At 45.0% G+C, this 15,245-nt stretch overlaps 1 protein-coding gene across 8 annotated transcripts in view; it reads right to left on the reverse strand.

Moving 5' to 3' along the window:
• Positions 1–14,854, reverse strand: part of ENTPD1 (ectonucleoside triphosphate diphosphohydrolase 1) — a 32,737-nt gene extending 17,883 nt beyond the window's left edge. The window contains exons 1-2 of one of the 8 annotated variants that reach the window (XM_017803982.1): positions 14,332–14,419; positions 9,205–9,517 (exon numbers count right to left, since the gene is read on the reverse strand). Coding sequence is in view for 2 of the 8 variants with exons in the window: in XM_017803978.1 (XP_017659467.1) it covers positions 14,739–14,754 (16 nt within the window). In the remaining 6 variants the exon portion in view is untranslated. Of the gene's footprint in view, positions 1–824; positions 1,131–3,173; positions 3,297–5,564; positions 5,714–9,204; positions 9,518–14,331; positions 14,427–14,738 lie in introns of those variants that run through there. The other 7 variants (XM_017803978.1, XM_017803979.1, XM_017803987.1 and 4 more) reach the window with 7 other exon arrangements.
• Between the last annotated feature and the right edge of the window lie 391 nt (positions 14,855–15,245).

Below are 15,245 nucleotides of genomic sequence, written 5' to 3' on the forward strand. Positions count from 1 at the left end.
CAGCTTCTGTGGAAGAGCATAAGAAATGAATAGTCTCCTTCTGATTAGCATTCCTATTTGCCCATTTTAAATACTCTGCTGATTCAGCTCAAGTTTTTTTTATTTTGTGAAGTCACTTCTTTTAACAACTAGACATTGTTGACACAAAGTAACTGTGAATTGCTTTTGTAATAATTCAAAACTCTCATTGCAATGTCTCTTTTTGTATCAAGACTGGGGCCAACATATATTTCTCTTGAGCTGGAAGTAATGGATTGCAAATTATGAAATTATCACTCCCAGTTTTGAGGAATTACCCTGTCTTCCACTAAAATCCACCATCATATCAGCTTTCCTCATCCCAGTGTAGACTGTCACTCCCTTCTCTGTCTCCAGCATCCTGGCTGGTAATGGGCACTAAACCTCTCCTGCTTTGGTCACTTAGTCCCAGTTCAGCCCCAGGCAGCTATTGTGTACAACTATTTAATTATTGTTGCTGTTAACGACAGCAGGGCCACTGCTTATATTGGAAGATGGGTGATGAGTGAGTCACATTACTAACCCAGTGCAGCCCACCATTCCCCATGTCCCACCAACCACCCACACCAGTAGGGTGTACAATTTGTCATGGAAAAAAAAAAGAGGAAACAGCTTCCAGAACAACCGCTCCCCCCCTTAATATCTACACTGGGCCAGCAAGTTCAGAAACTTCCTGGAGAACACAAAGTCCTGAGCACTGTAAATACTGCTATGCCCCACAGGAAGTTCTGACAGGGAGAAGGACCGCAGAGAAAACAGATCCAAACCCCTCATCACCCACAGAACACTCTGCACCCAGCACTTACAGCAGTGTCGAAATACAAACCCCAGAAGCCACCAGTTTCCCCGTATGCCTCTCCACTGACGAACTTTCCTGCCTTGGAGAGGCTGAGACCGCCAAGCCTCTTGCCACGTCTCAAAGATGTTTTTCTCTGAATTGCAGATTCCTGGGATCACCTTGTGTGTTGAGCAACACTACTGCTTTCAGGAGCTCATTTCCCTGGTTTCCAAACAAAAAACACAGCTGCCCGAAGTGCCACATGTGAGCAAGCAGAGCCACTGCCTGTGCTTCTGCAGCCAGTAGGAACTCGAGCTTCCCAAGTATTTCTGCACAGCCAAGCAATCAGCTTTTCTCCTGAAGTTTCACTTCCCATCCAGGACCAAAAACAATTGGAGACTGATCACAGAAGCACAAACACTGTTACAAGCTGGTGCAGCATCAGCAAAGCCCCTGGAGGATGATGCCCATTCTGCAGCAGCCCCGTATGCAAGCACACAAGCTGCAGTGCTTGTCTGTGCCTGGGATTTTCCCTACATCCAGGTTGTGCCACCTCTTAATAGTGTGATTTCCAGCACAGGTATCTGCTTTCTTTGAGGAGTGTGTCTTAATCCTGCAAGAAACCCAGTGAGCTTTTCCTCCCTTAACATACATAGCACCCATTTGCAGCAGAGAAAACTGTAGGCACCTTCCCTTTGCAACTAATCCTAGTAGATGAAGCAAAGGCCCATGGCTATCCAGGCAGGGCAGCAGTCCTGCTGCCTCCTTTCAGTAAGCCAGGGTTAGGGTTGCATGGATAAAAAAGACAGCACTCCACTTAAACACTTCCCAACTTGCCCCCATACCCCCAGCTGTCAGCACTGCTATCTCCAGTCCTCTTTTCATAGCAGAGGACAGGGAACAGCTGGAATAGTTTCTGTCTCCTGATGAGGAGCACATCCACTGTCCAAGTCTTGTGGAAAAATATACTGAGTTCTCAGAGGTCAACTTTAATAACTGGGATTCCCACAAACCATGAGGAGAATTCAGCTCATGATATTTGGCATGAATATCATGCTCTGTTCCTCATCCTGCTACAATTTCCATTTCAAAGAGCAGGAAACAAATTATCCTGTGGTATTTCTAGCGACAACCAACGGGAAACAACATGGGATCAAGGCCTATTGCAGGGCACAGGCCTTGACAAAGTTCCTGAGTGTAAGAGAAGAAATACTTCTTGATGTTACAAAGGTAACGAGGTAAATATGAATCTAAATTTTCAGAGTCAGAAGAGCACTTTGAAAACGCTGGAGCCTCATGCCGACATGTAACAAAAGAGCCAAGGAGTTTTGCTGGATGAATGGGCTGGCACAGGATGTTATTAATCTCTAAAGTTCACATTACTTATTACTGGGACGTGCAGTGAATCCCAAGGGAAGAATTAGGCTCAGGAAAAGAAACCCATTTGTAATCAAAACATAGTTTGGTTTTCAATTTGTATGTCTTCATTAATCTTCCCTGCCCCTCCCCCCACTCTCCTTGCCTCGAATATTTCAAAATACAAACACAAAATATTTTTGATAAGGCAGCATGGGCACAGAGGGACAGTCAGAGCAGCCCATCTTTCTGACAAGTGCACGAGCTTAATCACAGAATATTCTGAGTTGGAAGGGACCCACAAGGATCATCAAAGCCCAGTTCTTAAGTCAATGGCTCACAGAGGATTGAGCTCACAACCTCGGTGTTATTAGCACCGGGCTCCAACCAACTGAGCTAATCTCAGGGTCAGCTGTCCCATCTACACACATTATGTGCAAGGGGCTGCAGCAGAAGCATCACCCAGGGCTCTGGGTGACTGAACAGCCCCCAGGCATCTGCAGAGACTGCACCCAGGACTGGGCCTGGCAAATGGACATCACAGCTCTGACTTCTCACTGCATCTCCCCCAGAGAAGTAAGAGGGGGAGCTCCCACCAGCTGCTCTCCATTCCCAGCAAGGAGATGCAAGCTGAGAAGTTCCATGCTCTTCTGTAACACTCCCTCCAGGTTTCCAGGCTCTAGCATGAGAGTCCAAAGATGCCTACTGGGACAGAGAAATCAACATTCCCCACTGTCAAAGCCAACAAAACAGGGGTTACTTCAGCTGATGAAGCAACAAGCTTGTGCAATGGCTGCTATAGGAAAGAGGACAAATCTATAGCACAGAAAAGAGCTACCAGCTGGCTTTGTTAAGATGATCACAGCTCCCCAGCAGCAGGACTGGCCAGCAATGCTGGGCCCATGCAAAAAGCAGCTACGGGTCTGGTGCTTCCCTCCTGCCACTGTGCTTCCCAGCCTCTTTCAGCACCATTTTCCCTCTGATTTGGGATGGGAAGTCCCAAGCTCAAGCTGGAGCCTACCTTCCAGCCACAGGATCCCCAGCCCAGCTGCAGAGCTTGCAACAAGTTCACAAGAGCACACACTTTCCTCACATCTCCTGCAGGAGCAGGGACATTGAAATAGTTATTTATTAACAGCTCTGGGACAAACGAACAAGAAAGAAAACAAATCCATTTATAAATCAGCTAAAGAGAAAACTTGTGACTCTAATGGTCTCCTTTGTAATTTCTTAAATGTGGCCTGGAGGTGCCTTGGCATCACTTCTTGTGATGCTGAGTCAGCAGAACAGCCCCACTTGTGCAGTAAATAGCCTGATAAGAGCAGAATAGAACCAGAGAAGAAATAACTAACTTATGCCACATCCAGATTTTTCTTGGCTTCTGCTAGGATTTGGGGAGACTGATAGTGATCAAATTTCTCACCACTAAATACCAAGCAGTGACTCACATTACCATCTACCTCTGCAATCCAGGATATATGCTTTCCTCTGGGACAAGGTGGAGACAGGATAAAGACAGAAAACTCACGCAAAGCTGTCTGAAAGAACAGCAGTCGGTGCTAGCTGAGCACTCATATAGGAGCGTACCAGTCCTGAATACTTTGCCAGACTTTGTCCTTTGATAACATTTCTCAAGGGGAGGAAAGAGAACAAGAATAACAAAACACTGTTTTGTTTAACAGTTACCCATAGCAGAGAAAAGCTGAGCTAAAGTTTCCAACAGTTATTGGGACAAAATTCGAAATTAGAATGCAATGTACCATTTTTGAATTTAAAACTGGTTGGACAGGAGTTCTGTCATGTGGATTGAAAGCTGTGTAATGAGCACAAGGCAATGCATCAAGATGACATTACAGCAACAGTGTTTTAAAATGCTCAGTATAGCAGTGATATGGATGAAGGAGCCAAGGCCTCAAGCAGAAGGGGCAAATTGCTCTGTAATTCATTGGGAGGAACTGTATGTCCACTGAGGACAGAATAATGTCTGAAGTATCTGTGCAAACCACCATCTTACACAGGAACAATAAAACTCATAAAAAGACAAATGAGAAAAATAACTCCAACTTCAGATACTCATAAGGACAACATCACTAACTGAAAGCAGGATTTGATCCTAAAGAGATGGGGGCTCACTTAAAGAGATGTGAAGTATGGAAATGAAGGCTAGAGGCTGAAGGAGAAATAGGAGCTCTACAGTAACCCTAAGGGGCAGATGTGGGAGTCCTAGCTCTAAAATCCATTTATAAACTGGGCTCCCACAGCACCCTTATTCAGATGACTCTCAGCAGCCAGTCTCTTCATGGGTCACGACCAGCTCATTCTTTATGCAGACACAGGGGAAGTCAACTTACTTTGGGTGGGAACAGTGAAGGCAAAAGGCTTTTGAGTAGTTTCAACTTTGCACTTCCCATCACTGAAAGCATCTGACAACTTTCCTTGCCCTTCTGTTTTGTCTGATATTTTCATCCAGTGTTTTTCAGCCCTCAGAGCCTCTTACATCTCAATTTGGAACTCATATTTTTGCACCACTGATCACACCAAAACAAAAGCTTCTTAAACTCTGATTACCAGCTATAAAGGAGAAAAAGATGTGAAAGCTTTGTTTAAGAACGGAGTAGTTTTTAATGTAGCTATGATACAGCAAGTTAGTGCAGCAACAGTGCAAGACCTTATGAAACAGGAAGATGATGTTTGTTTTGAAAAATCGTTTGGGCCACACTTATTTTCTCACCCACATGCACTCCCCTTGTACTCACAGGCACCAAGCTCACCCAGGTGCTCTGGGAGGATCCCACGTGAGATGAGACCAAGGGTGCCAGATGTCAAGTCCTCACTGCATCTCTTAGGTTCCTCTTCACTGGCAAGCTACAAATTCTTGAGCAGGTCTTTTGCTGTCTTCAGGAGCTAATGGTTACTGCAGTGCGATCCATTTGCCTTGAAATCTCATTTACCTGGGACAGGTGGCTGCTCAGTGCCTTTTTTCCCCTCTCATTTTGGGTACTTTAGCTGCCATGGTCTGTTTTCCTTCTGGGAGAGGAGGAGGACAGCTCACACACATGGGATGTGCTGTTGAGCTTACTGTGATCCTTCTGTTACTGGAGCACAGTTTTCTTCCCCAAAGAGTCATCTGCACATGGGCTTTATCAGCACCCATGCCTTTTTCTGACAAGCCATCCATGTGAGGCTTATCAGGGTGCAGGCTGCTGGACTTGTCACAAACACATTTTTTCAGCATTTATCCACTTTTAGTGCAGTTGGTCATGTCCTTTGGATATCAATACAGACCATTCCTTTAACCTTTGATTTGCTGCTGTTCTACTCCTCTCTCTCACACACACACACACACACAACCTTCATTCACATTTCCTTCAGGCCCGTTGTAGTATTTCTGCTTCTCCAGCTGCATGACTACCTTATGCATGGTGTACCAGGACCTTCACTCCACAGGCCATCATCGCAGATGGGTAAAGGTCTCCTTGGTTTGGTTAGGTTATAGCAACAGCACAGGGAGTAGGTTTTAGGGCTGCTGTGGTAACCATGCTGCTCAGTCTGCTGCTCAGATGTAGCCAGGTCTCCTGCTCAGAGCTTGTGGCACAGCACGCATGAGCGCAGCAGCAGTGGCGGTCTTCTGGAAGTTAGAGGATGCTGAAATTCTGGAGGGGAACAATACAGCCTGTTCCCGGGTGCCCCTACCAGACTCACCACAAAGGATTTTAAATAGTTTACACCCAAGATCTACTGACAGTGTTAGAGCTGGAGCTGGTTTCAGTCTGTCATGTGCCAAGCAGCTCCCTGTGACAGAACAGGGTGAGACCATTGTCACCAGTGTAGCGCAGACTTGGTAGCATTCTTATACTCAGGCTGGCATTAACCTCATCTTCTCCCACAAAGCTCTGGTGAGACAGGATAGCTGCAGTTATGCCATAGCAGAACCTCACAAGGAGGCTTTTGTGCACATACATTTTCTCATGCTCATGCCACAGTCTTATGAGTCCAGCCTTCTCCCAGCACACAGACACCAAGCAAGGCCGGGACTCTCTCACTACTTTCCCACTATTCCCAGGCTCCCCTCAGCTCTGTGGCTTACACAGCTGACTCCAGCTCTCAGCAGTGCTGTCTGCCCACAACGTATGGGAAACTGATACAAACCAGGTAATACTGGAGCCCACCATCATACTTTTGTCTGTTGAACTTCAGCCTTTCCCTAGTAACACATTGAAACATTTAAATTTGTCACAGTGCTTTTGACCCATATGCTGCCAAGGAGTTTACAGAGGTAGCACCATTAGCCCCATTTCCCCAGATGATGAAAAAGCCTAAGGGAGCAGCACATGCCTGGTTCTCTGTCCTCTGGACCACCTCATCCATTTGTCTGGGTAGCTCCCATGTGCCAGGGCTCACAGCATACTTCCTTCCTGCAGAGAGGCAGAATTCCCAGGGTCCAGGGAAAGAGCAGCACACTTTGGCTACAACTACTCTTAAATTCATCTTCCATCATTTTGATATATTCTCTGATGTTCTGCCAGACTAACAACAATTTGGAGATTAATGGTCTAGTAAAGTACACACATGACTCATGCTACAATATCTATGCAGTTCTGCTACAACTTTAAAAAAAGGTGATAAAAATTGAAAATGTCATTTAGGTTAGGAGAAACATGTTGAAAAAGAGAAACACAGTCAGCAGAGTCCCATGGAGGAAAAAAGGCATTCCCTGTGTCTCCTTCCTGCCATCTGACTTCGGGGATGGAGGAAGGAGAAACCAGAGTTAAAAGAATTCATTACTACATTAAAAAGATGCTAGTAAACCTAAAACCTGACCACTACACCACACCAAAGGTTACCGAGATGTGTAAATTTACAGTTACAATCTTTTGAGAAATAAAGGGGCAGAAGGACATCTATTCCCAGCAAGGCCTATGGGATCCAGTTAGCATTCTAAGACACCAAGTGGCCAAAACACTGGAAGGTCCTTAAATTGGCAGAGAAATTACTAGTCTCTGTAGCTGAGACATGCTTTGTAACCTAAAAAGCAACTGTAAAATTACTGTCTTTAACAAGGAGTTCATAGCATGGGGCCAGGTTCTATTGTAAACCACTATTTTTAAGATGAAGTGCAAAGGTTTAACTTCACAATTTGCTTAAATGCTCTGTTTGCTCTGCCACAGAAAGGGACCACTGTATCTCTGTCTTATGCCATAGTTCCACCTTTCAAATAAGGTCCCAATTCCCCTTGGTTAATGAAAAAATAAATCCTAAACAACATCAGTGGAACATTCTTTTCTCCTTTTCTGTATGACTTTCAAGCTTTTGGTTACAACAGTATTTCTAAGTTTTGTAAACAAGACCCTGACCACTAGATTTAGCAGAATAAAGATCTTTTCAGCTTCAGCTGTTTTCATGTTTACTGCAGTCTCAAACAAAGATGACAAACAGTAAGTTTCCTATATTATTTCAGGAAAGCGAGACTAAATATATAGAAGCTTTAGATCAGCTTACTGAGCACATTCAATTCAAGACAAAATTGCAGATTTCCACTGCATTTCCCACAAAGCAGCTGAAGCCAACAGCCAAGGGTTGATTGTGGCCAAGAGCAGATGTTCTCCCTGGCAAGAGCTGCCCCCTCCCATTCTGGCAAAGAGCAGGTGGCAGGGAAGGACAGTTTTCAGCAGAGGAACAAATGCCACTCCATTACCTGTCCTCACCACCAACCCACACCCCACACAGGAGCTCCATCCTCCCTCCTGCTGCATGCCTGCTCCCTGGGCTCTGCCACGCACTCTGGATGTTTCCATCCCATTAGTTCTACTGAAGGGTCTCCAAATTCCCTCCATCCCTCACTTTTGGAGGAGTCTACCTCTTCTCGCTACAGCCCAGGGAGAAAGGTGCAGAGGCTGCTGCCTCCCCTGCCCCCATCTGCAGCATCACTTCTGGTGAACGTTAGAAACCACAGCAGCTGAAGCGGCCGCTCCTGTCACTCCACCGTCTCGGGTGCCCTTCGAGCAGAATGTGACAGTGCTGTGAACCATCTGAGGGGCTGAAGCGGTTTCTGCATCCTGAGCTGCTGAGTCACCTTTTCCAGTCAGCACAGAGCTCAAAGGCCAGTGATGGTTTGAGCTTTGGCTGAAAGATTGCAGACAGTTAATGAAGACAAGCTAATTCTCATTCCTTTGTAAAAATAGGTCCATTTTCTTTGCATCTTCTCCCTCAAGAACAATCTGGCATTCACCATCCTATGCGATCAGAAGCCAAGACTCTCAGGAAGTTCAGAAACAAAGGGGAATCAACTAAGAGCCTTTAACTTCTACTTAAGCAAAATAAAAGTGTTTGGTCAAAGGTGCAAGTTCCAGCCTGTAAACCATTCAGCCATCACATAAGGGTTACTTTTTGGTCAGAAGAGATGTAGCATACAGCTGGATGAAGGTCACAAGGGAGCACGGGACAGCATGGGTCAGGCTGATGGACATATGTCTCCTTATTTCAGAAACTCAATCCCTGTGTTGACATCACAAGGGGAATGCGAAAGGCAGTGTGAAGGCAAACAGTGAAGTGGCTCTGCACATCCTCACGGAAAGCTCTTCCCAAGCTGGAAGGGACAAATATGGGCTTCAAAGGGTTTAGACAAGAACCTATAAGAGGCATAGTTGTAGCATTGCTGGTGCTGGCTAAGCACCAACAGAGTAGTGACAGTAGTGACCACTACACAGCCTGCATCACCCTTGAGTGTGAACAGCCCATGCAGGACTGGGGACAGAGGAACAAGGAGCCCAAAGAGCAGGATGGGAAACAGATCTTTCCAGCATTTTCCACATTTGGGGGCAGCGGATGCATGAGAGGATGTGAGCAGATGAATTTGTTCAGTGTGCACTTAGCCGACTCTGTTCCCTTCCATCTGGTCTCTCACACTTTTTCCCTTAACTCATTTCTTTATTCGTGCTGCTAATGCAGCACTGTTTCAGAGCACAGGGCTGTTTTTGCGTCTCTCCTTGTGTTGCAGTGAAGATTTCCACACACCCCCCAATAATTTTAATCTAAGTGACTTTTACACTTACCCTCCTTCTGTTCTCTCACTTGGGCTGGTGGTGGCTTTCAAGTTAGACAAGCTGAAAGTTATTGCAGATTAAAAAGAACAAGGCTAGGGGACAAGGAGAGGCGCCTTGTCTCTTCTCTTTCAGCAGCACAGATTTATGTCAGATTACGCCAGCTGTAGAAGTGCACCCTTAGGCTCTGCTGCTCTCCATGAAAGCATACTGGCAATAGCTCTGTGACTAGGAGACAGTGATGGAAGTGCCTGCCATAAACCTTCAGCTCTGCTCAGGGAAGGGAAGTTTCCACTGAGTTGAAAGATAAAGGCAGTTCTCACATCTAGATAACAAAACAATAAGAAAATAGAATTTTAGAAGTGGTCACCATCTAACAGCTTTCAGAAAACCAACAGTGGTGCTTCTCTTTTGAACACCATCTAGAATTTTGCAATTTAAGTTTGATTAGTCTCAAGCAATACTAATCCCTTATGGGGTGGCTCCCCAAAGTCACCTCAGTGTATCTACTTCATCCCAACGTTCATCCCAAACCCTTCTGTCTTTAAAAACCTTCTAACCACCTTGAACAGATAATTTCCAAGCTGAGAACTCAGCTCCTGTATCAACACACTTCCAACCAGATCCAGCTCTGTGGAACACTGTTACTGAGCACTGGGCTAGTAAGAAGGTACAAAATACCTAGCCAGAGGGTATTAACCCAAAGGTTTCATTTCCTGGTTGCTCCCAAACCAACAGGTGCTAAAGGTGTAAAGATGTCTTAGGAAAAAAAAGGACTGTGACCAAGAATGATACTTTTCCTATACTAGGCCAGTTACGCAACTTAGGAAAGAACAAAAAGATTATAAATTATGATAGCTTTTATAACCCTTCCCTTTTCAGGTGTTCAGCCTCTTAAATGTATTTTTTCTCCTCTTGAGGGTTTTCTGTATGCTTCTGGTAATTAGAAGTCAACAGGCAAACAAAAAGCTTATTGCAGTGGTCACTGTAAAGTTGACTAGAGGACAACCTTCTCCCTCCATGGTGAGGCAGCTGAGCATATACATAAAAAAACTAAAACTGTGAGTTACGGCTGTCCCAGACATATATATATATATATATATATATATATACACACACACACATACACACCTCTGCATATTTTTTTCTGGACAACATTGTCTTTCTAATCTATTCAGAGTTTGAATGTCCAATTTTCCTCACAAAGTCACATTAGCTGTGCTTTTACAAGCTTGGCTAGAAGCCTTTTATTTGCTCTTTATGTTTCCAACCTCTCTTGGCTTCTTTAGACTTTTTCCTCTGACTTAATTGGTATTTGTACTGGTCCTCCTAGCACTGACAAACTCCATCTGTAAATCAGCAATGATTTTATACTTTTTAGATCATTATTGAAAATGTCTAATGCCATTGGGCCTCTTGCAGAATACTTCTGGAAACACAGCTGTTTAGTGATTATTTCTTTTGATGAATATTTTTGAGGTCTATTGCTATCCAAGTCTTAATTATTAATAATCCATTAGCTCATTCTTTGCTAGAGAGTCAAAGGGAAACTTTTATAATCACAACAACACCAGAAATTCATCTATTGTGAAGAAGTTTAAACATGGAAGATATTAATATTTGCTGTTTTCAACCACGTTTGTTATCTCTGAAAAATAAAACAAGTGCAAATAATTATTTGGAAAATAAAGGACCAGTGCCTTCCCAGTCCTACACTTATAATAAACTCATGGCTGTACAATAGTAACCAGAGAAGTTAGTTCTTCCAGTTCCCTCCCCTTTTGTATAGTAGTTCCTAACCATAAGGGAAGTCAGGCTTTATAGAGTCCCTTAACTTAGAGTCAAGATTTATTCAACAGTCACTAAGATTTTAAGAATACGTATTTTTTCCTAGAACTAACATGCATTAGACAAAATGCAGCCTGTTTTCCCAAATGAGAATCACACCAGGCTTGTGTACCATCTATTTTGTTCAGTCAGCTGACTTACTGTGTAAACAAAAGAGCCTTCAAGAAAGCAAAGACAAATTAAAAGATTTACCAGTACTTGAAATACTTCCCATCGCCCCTTCTTATAAATGGATTCTCTAACCAAAGTTCCAAACCCAAAAGAAACGTAATCCTTGAAGTTCTTCCTGCCAACTCTTGAAGGTGGGACTATCTCCATTCTAGGATGCAGATTAATATGCTCACTTGAGGGAACTACATGAACTTATGTTTGCATCCATCTGGGATGATGGAGATGGGATGATAATTTCCTTTTCAATGCATTCATTCTGTTATCCATTTTGACAGTGTAGAAATTGGTAAGATTTCTACAACATTATTCTGAAGGCTACTTTGACAAGTTTTATGCTCCACAAAACCAAAAGAATACTAGCTGTTAAAACCTGATTATTGAGATGACCTATCCAGTAATTTAGATAAAACTGATGTCAAGTTAAATTGGAAATAGTTCTCCAGGCTACCCACCATCATACTGCTGGGATATTGGATCAACAATACTATTCTTCCCATTGCATGAGATATCCCTAGTGTTCCAGTTTGCTGAAAATGAAAATCATTGAGTATAGATCTTCTCAATAAGTATTTGGCATACTTAATTTTAAATTGTTGTAAGACTTTATTGCCCCCAAAATGTTAATCTACATAACAAACTAGTTAGCTATAATATGTCCATATGTTTATCCAACACTTTTCTGGGATTTTTCCTGTATCATCATTAAAATCTTACCCTGTCCACCTCCATAATGATTACACAATTGCTAGATATACATTATTTCATTCCTAAGAACACAAAATGCTTCCTTTTAATTGTGCTTAGTCCTGTTAAATTTAGATTTCTCCTGACATCTTTACTTTCTCTAAATAATCTTCCCCAATTTACAGTCTGTATTTTCTATTAGATGTTCTCCAATTCCTCTTTCTCCACTTCCTTGCCATTTACTTGTGTTAACTTCTACTTGCTGCCTTCAATGCCTGAATGAACAAGTCAAAGTTATCCTCATTCTTGGTTTTGAAGTGCTGGTCAGTATGTCTTCTTTAAATTTGTGATTTTCCATTCACATTCTTTTACTTTTTTTTCCCCATCAGATTTTGCTCGATTACTGTTGTGTGCTGGAACAATCCATAGAGAGCAGTCATCTGATTAATTAATTCATCACGTATATAGAGAGCTCCCAATCAGAGTTACTGCCTTAGTACCTTCTAGGTTAAAATACATATATTTTAGAAGGTCTACTGATTTTCACTGCTGTCTACATGAGACCACCATCATGCTCTCCCCGGACTGAAGCACACCTATATATTTTTCAGTAACATGTATTTTTCAGGTAGTCCTGCTTTCTGTCCAAGAAGGTATTCAACACTAATCACTAATATGACCTGTTGCTCTGTAGCATCCCAAACAGAATTTCTTCCTTGGCTATGTTAATATATTAATCCAAATATCAAAGCAGAGATGACAGCATCAATATTTAAAATCAGGCTTCCTCGTAGACAAGGCTCACAGGAAACAGGTCTCTTACTGAAACACTCCCTAATAATTCCTTTTTGATGAAAGGACATGGCCTTGGTGTGCATTTGTGCCTCATTTCAAGGTGGAAACTTTCCTGATACCTGATAGATACTGCCTGTCCTGGACTCGCCATGTTGAACCCATTGACTGCTGCCTCTGTAAAAGATACTGCGAGAGGAGTTCTCAAAAACAGTGTCGTGTTTTCTGTCCCCCCCCAAAACACAGTTTCTTGCTATTTTTTGCACTAATTTTCTTTAGGCTCTTACAAGACCTGCATGCTCTGCAGGTCAGCCCATTGTGACACTGTCACTTCCTCTTCTACAACTGTCCTGAGCACTGTCAGTTTTCTTCACTTTCCTTCTATCTCTTTAAAATTCCACTTTCTAAAAGAAGGCTTATTTGATCCTCTTTGCTAAATCAGTTCTCATTATCTAAGTTTCTTTCCTGTGATTCCTCACTCACTAGAAATCTCCGTTCACGTATTGTATTTTATTTTTGGAATGAAACTTTTAAAAGACTGTTTTCAAAGCTGTTCTTATCTCCCTTCTTAGCAGAGGCAAATTATCTCTAAATATTTCCAGCTTCACTCATGACTGCGTAAACTAATGAGCTAACCTTCTCCTTCTGCCATACTTTGCTTTAAATTTTGATGTACGTCAGACTGAGAAAATGCTTCTTCCTCCCAAATGCTATTCTTTACATTCTATGAAGCTAAAACCTGGGAGAGGTCTAGTTTACCATTTTGTTTATTCTAGGGGGAAAAAAAAATAATCACATTTTGTTTCCCTGTTGTCATAACAATGATAAATTAGAGACTTCCACCTGGTACTGAACAAGAAACTACCAAAATAGTGAAAACTATTATCCCTAAGCTTCTCACTCAATTTAAAGGCTAAGTTTCTGCCCAGATATTTTTTCAATGTACTGCTTCTTGCTTATTTGTCCGAGTTCCTGCTTTGTGTTCGAAAGCCGCGCAGAGCACAGTGCTGTCAGCAGTACAGAAAGACGGCCCCTATTGCAGAAGGCGCTGTAAACAGAGGGTAAGGCACCCAGATGGGTAAGGCACCCAGATAGACAAAAGCTGATACTAAACTAGGAAATGTTTCTGCCAAACGTTGTGTGACTAGTGCTGCTACGTGCACCGTGTCAGCTGATTATAAAAGGCAAAGCCTAGTACAAGACATGTATCTTGTAGAAAAACCCCGGTGCAACAGAGCTATTGCCGGGTCTCTCCCCCGATCCCCAGGATCGCAGTTAAGGCCAGAGGGCTGCCCGGCTGCCGAGTGGCGAATCCTCCTTTTCCGAGACCATGCACCGAGAGCCCCTCGTACCTAGCACAACATTGCTTCCAACCTCAGAGCTGTTGCCTCCCACCGCGGTTTTCCAACAGCTAACACTTCCACTGAGTTTTTGCTCTTGCCTCCCCGCCCCCTTCGCCCTTGGAGAGTGGCCCCGACCCCGCGGGCAGCGCCGGCGGCAGCCGGGACTCGCACCCGGCTCTTCCCCGCCGCGGGGAGGGAATCCCTCGCACTGACGCGACCAAACTTCTGGCAGACGCCGGCGCGGAGCCCCCGCTCCCGCCCGCCCCGCTGCACCGCCCGGGACCCCCCAGCCCGCGGGCACCTCCGGCTCCTCCCGGCCCCCCACCCGGGCACCCCAGTCACAACTCGGCATTGTCCTTCAGGAGCGACCAGGAGTCCAAGGGCTGGAAGATGATGTCAGCCGGGGGCGGACTGCGGCAAAGGCTGCGCCCACCCCGGCAAGCCCCCGCCGCGGAGCCTTCGCCCACCGCCCGCAGCGCTCCGCGGGCGCGGAGGGAGGGACGCGCCGCCCGGGGATGCCGCAGCCACAGCTCCCGCCTGACTGGCACATCCGAAGGAGCTCCTCATGAATATGCACAGCCTCCCCCGAGTGCCGGCCGCGGGATGCCGCCACCCCGGGGGCTCCCCGCCGAGCCCCGCCGCCCCCCCGCGCCCCTCGCCGGGGGTGAGGGCTGCCTTTGGAGATCAGCGGTTCGCTTCTGTCCTTACCCTTTGGCTCATCCATCAGTGCTGGTGCTCGCTCCCTCCCTCTTCCTCTCTCAGCCTCCGCCGGCTCCGAGCTGCCTTAGTGAGAGGTGCTCATGAAAATGGGCGCTTTAGTGGTCCATGGCTGTGGGAGGGGTTAGTTTAACTCTACATGACTCAAATCCATTTAACTTGCAGGCTTGACCTCCTGGTCTCCTCAAAGCAGATTACCTCAGAGCTACGGCGTTACCAGCACCTCGGGTTTATCCGCCGTCTCGGAGGGTCCCGCACGGCCGGGGGCAGCGGCGCCCGCCCGGAGCTACCCGAGGGAACGGCCGCTGGCTCCGCCGGGCCGTGGTATGGAGCAGGACTGCATCCCTGGCTCGGGGCGGGGGGTAAATGGCATTGTGGTTGCAGAGAGAAAGTCTTTTGTTAGGGATTTTTTTTTTTTTTTTGGTGTGGGTTTTGTTTGATTTTGTTTTTCTTGATTCGCAGAAGACTGAGCAGATACACCAACGACACAGGAACTGC

The sequence above is a fragment of the Lepidothrix coronata genome, unplaced genomic scaffold (assembly GCF_001604755.1).
Source record: "Lepidothrix coronata isolate B3197 unplaced genomic scaffold, Lepidothrix_coronata-1.0 Scaffold8, whole genome shotgun sequence".
NCBI lineage: Eukaryota > Metazoa > Chordata > Aves > Passeriformes > Pipridae > Lepidothrix > Lepidothrix coronata.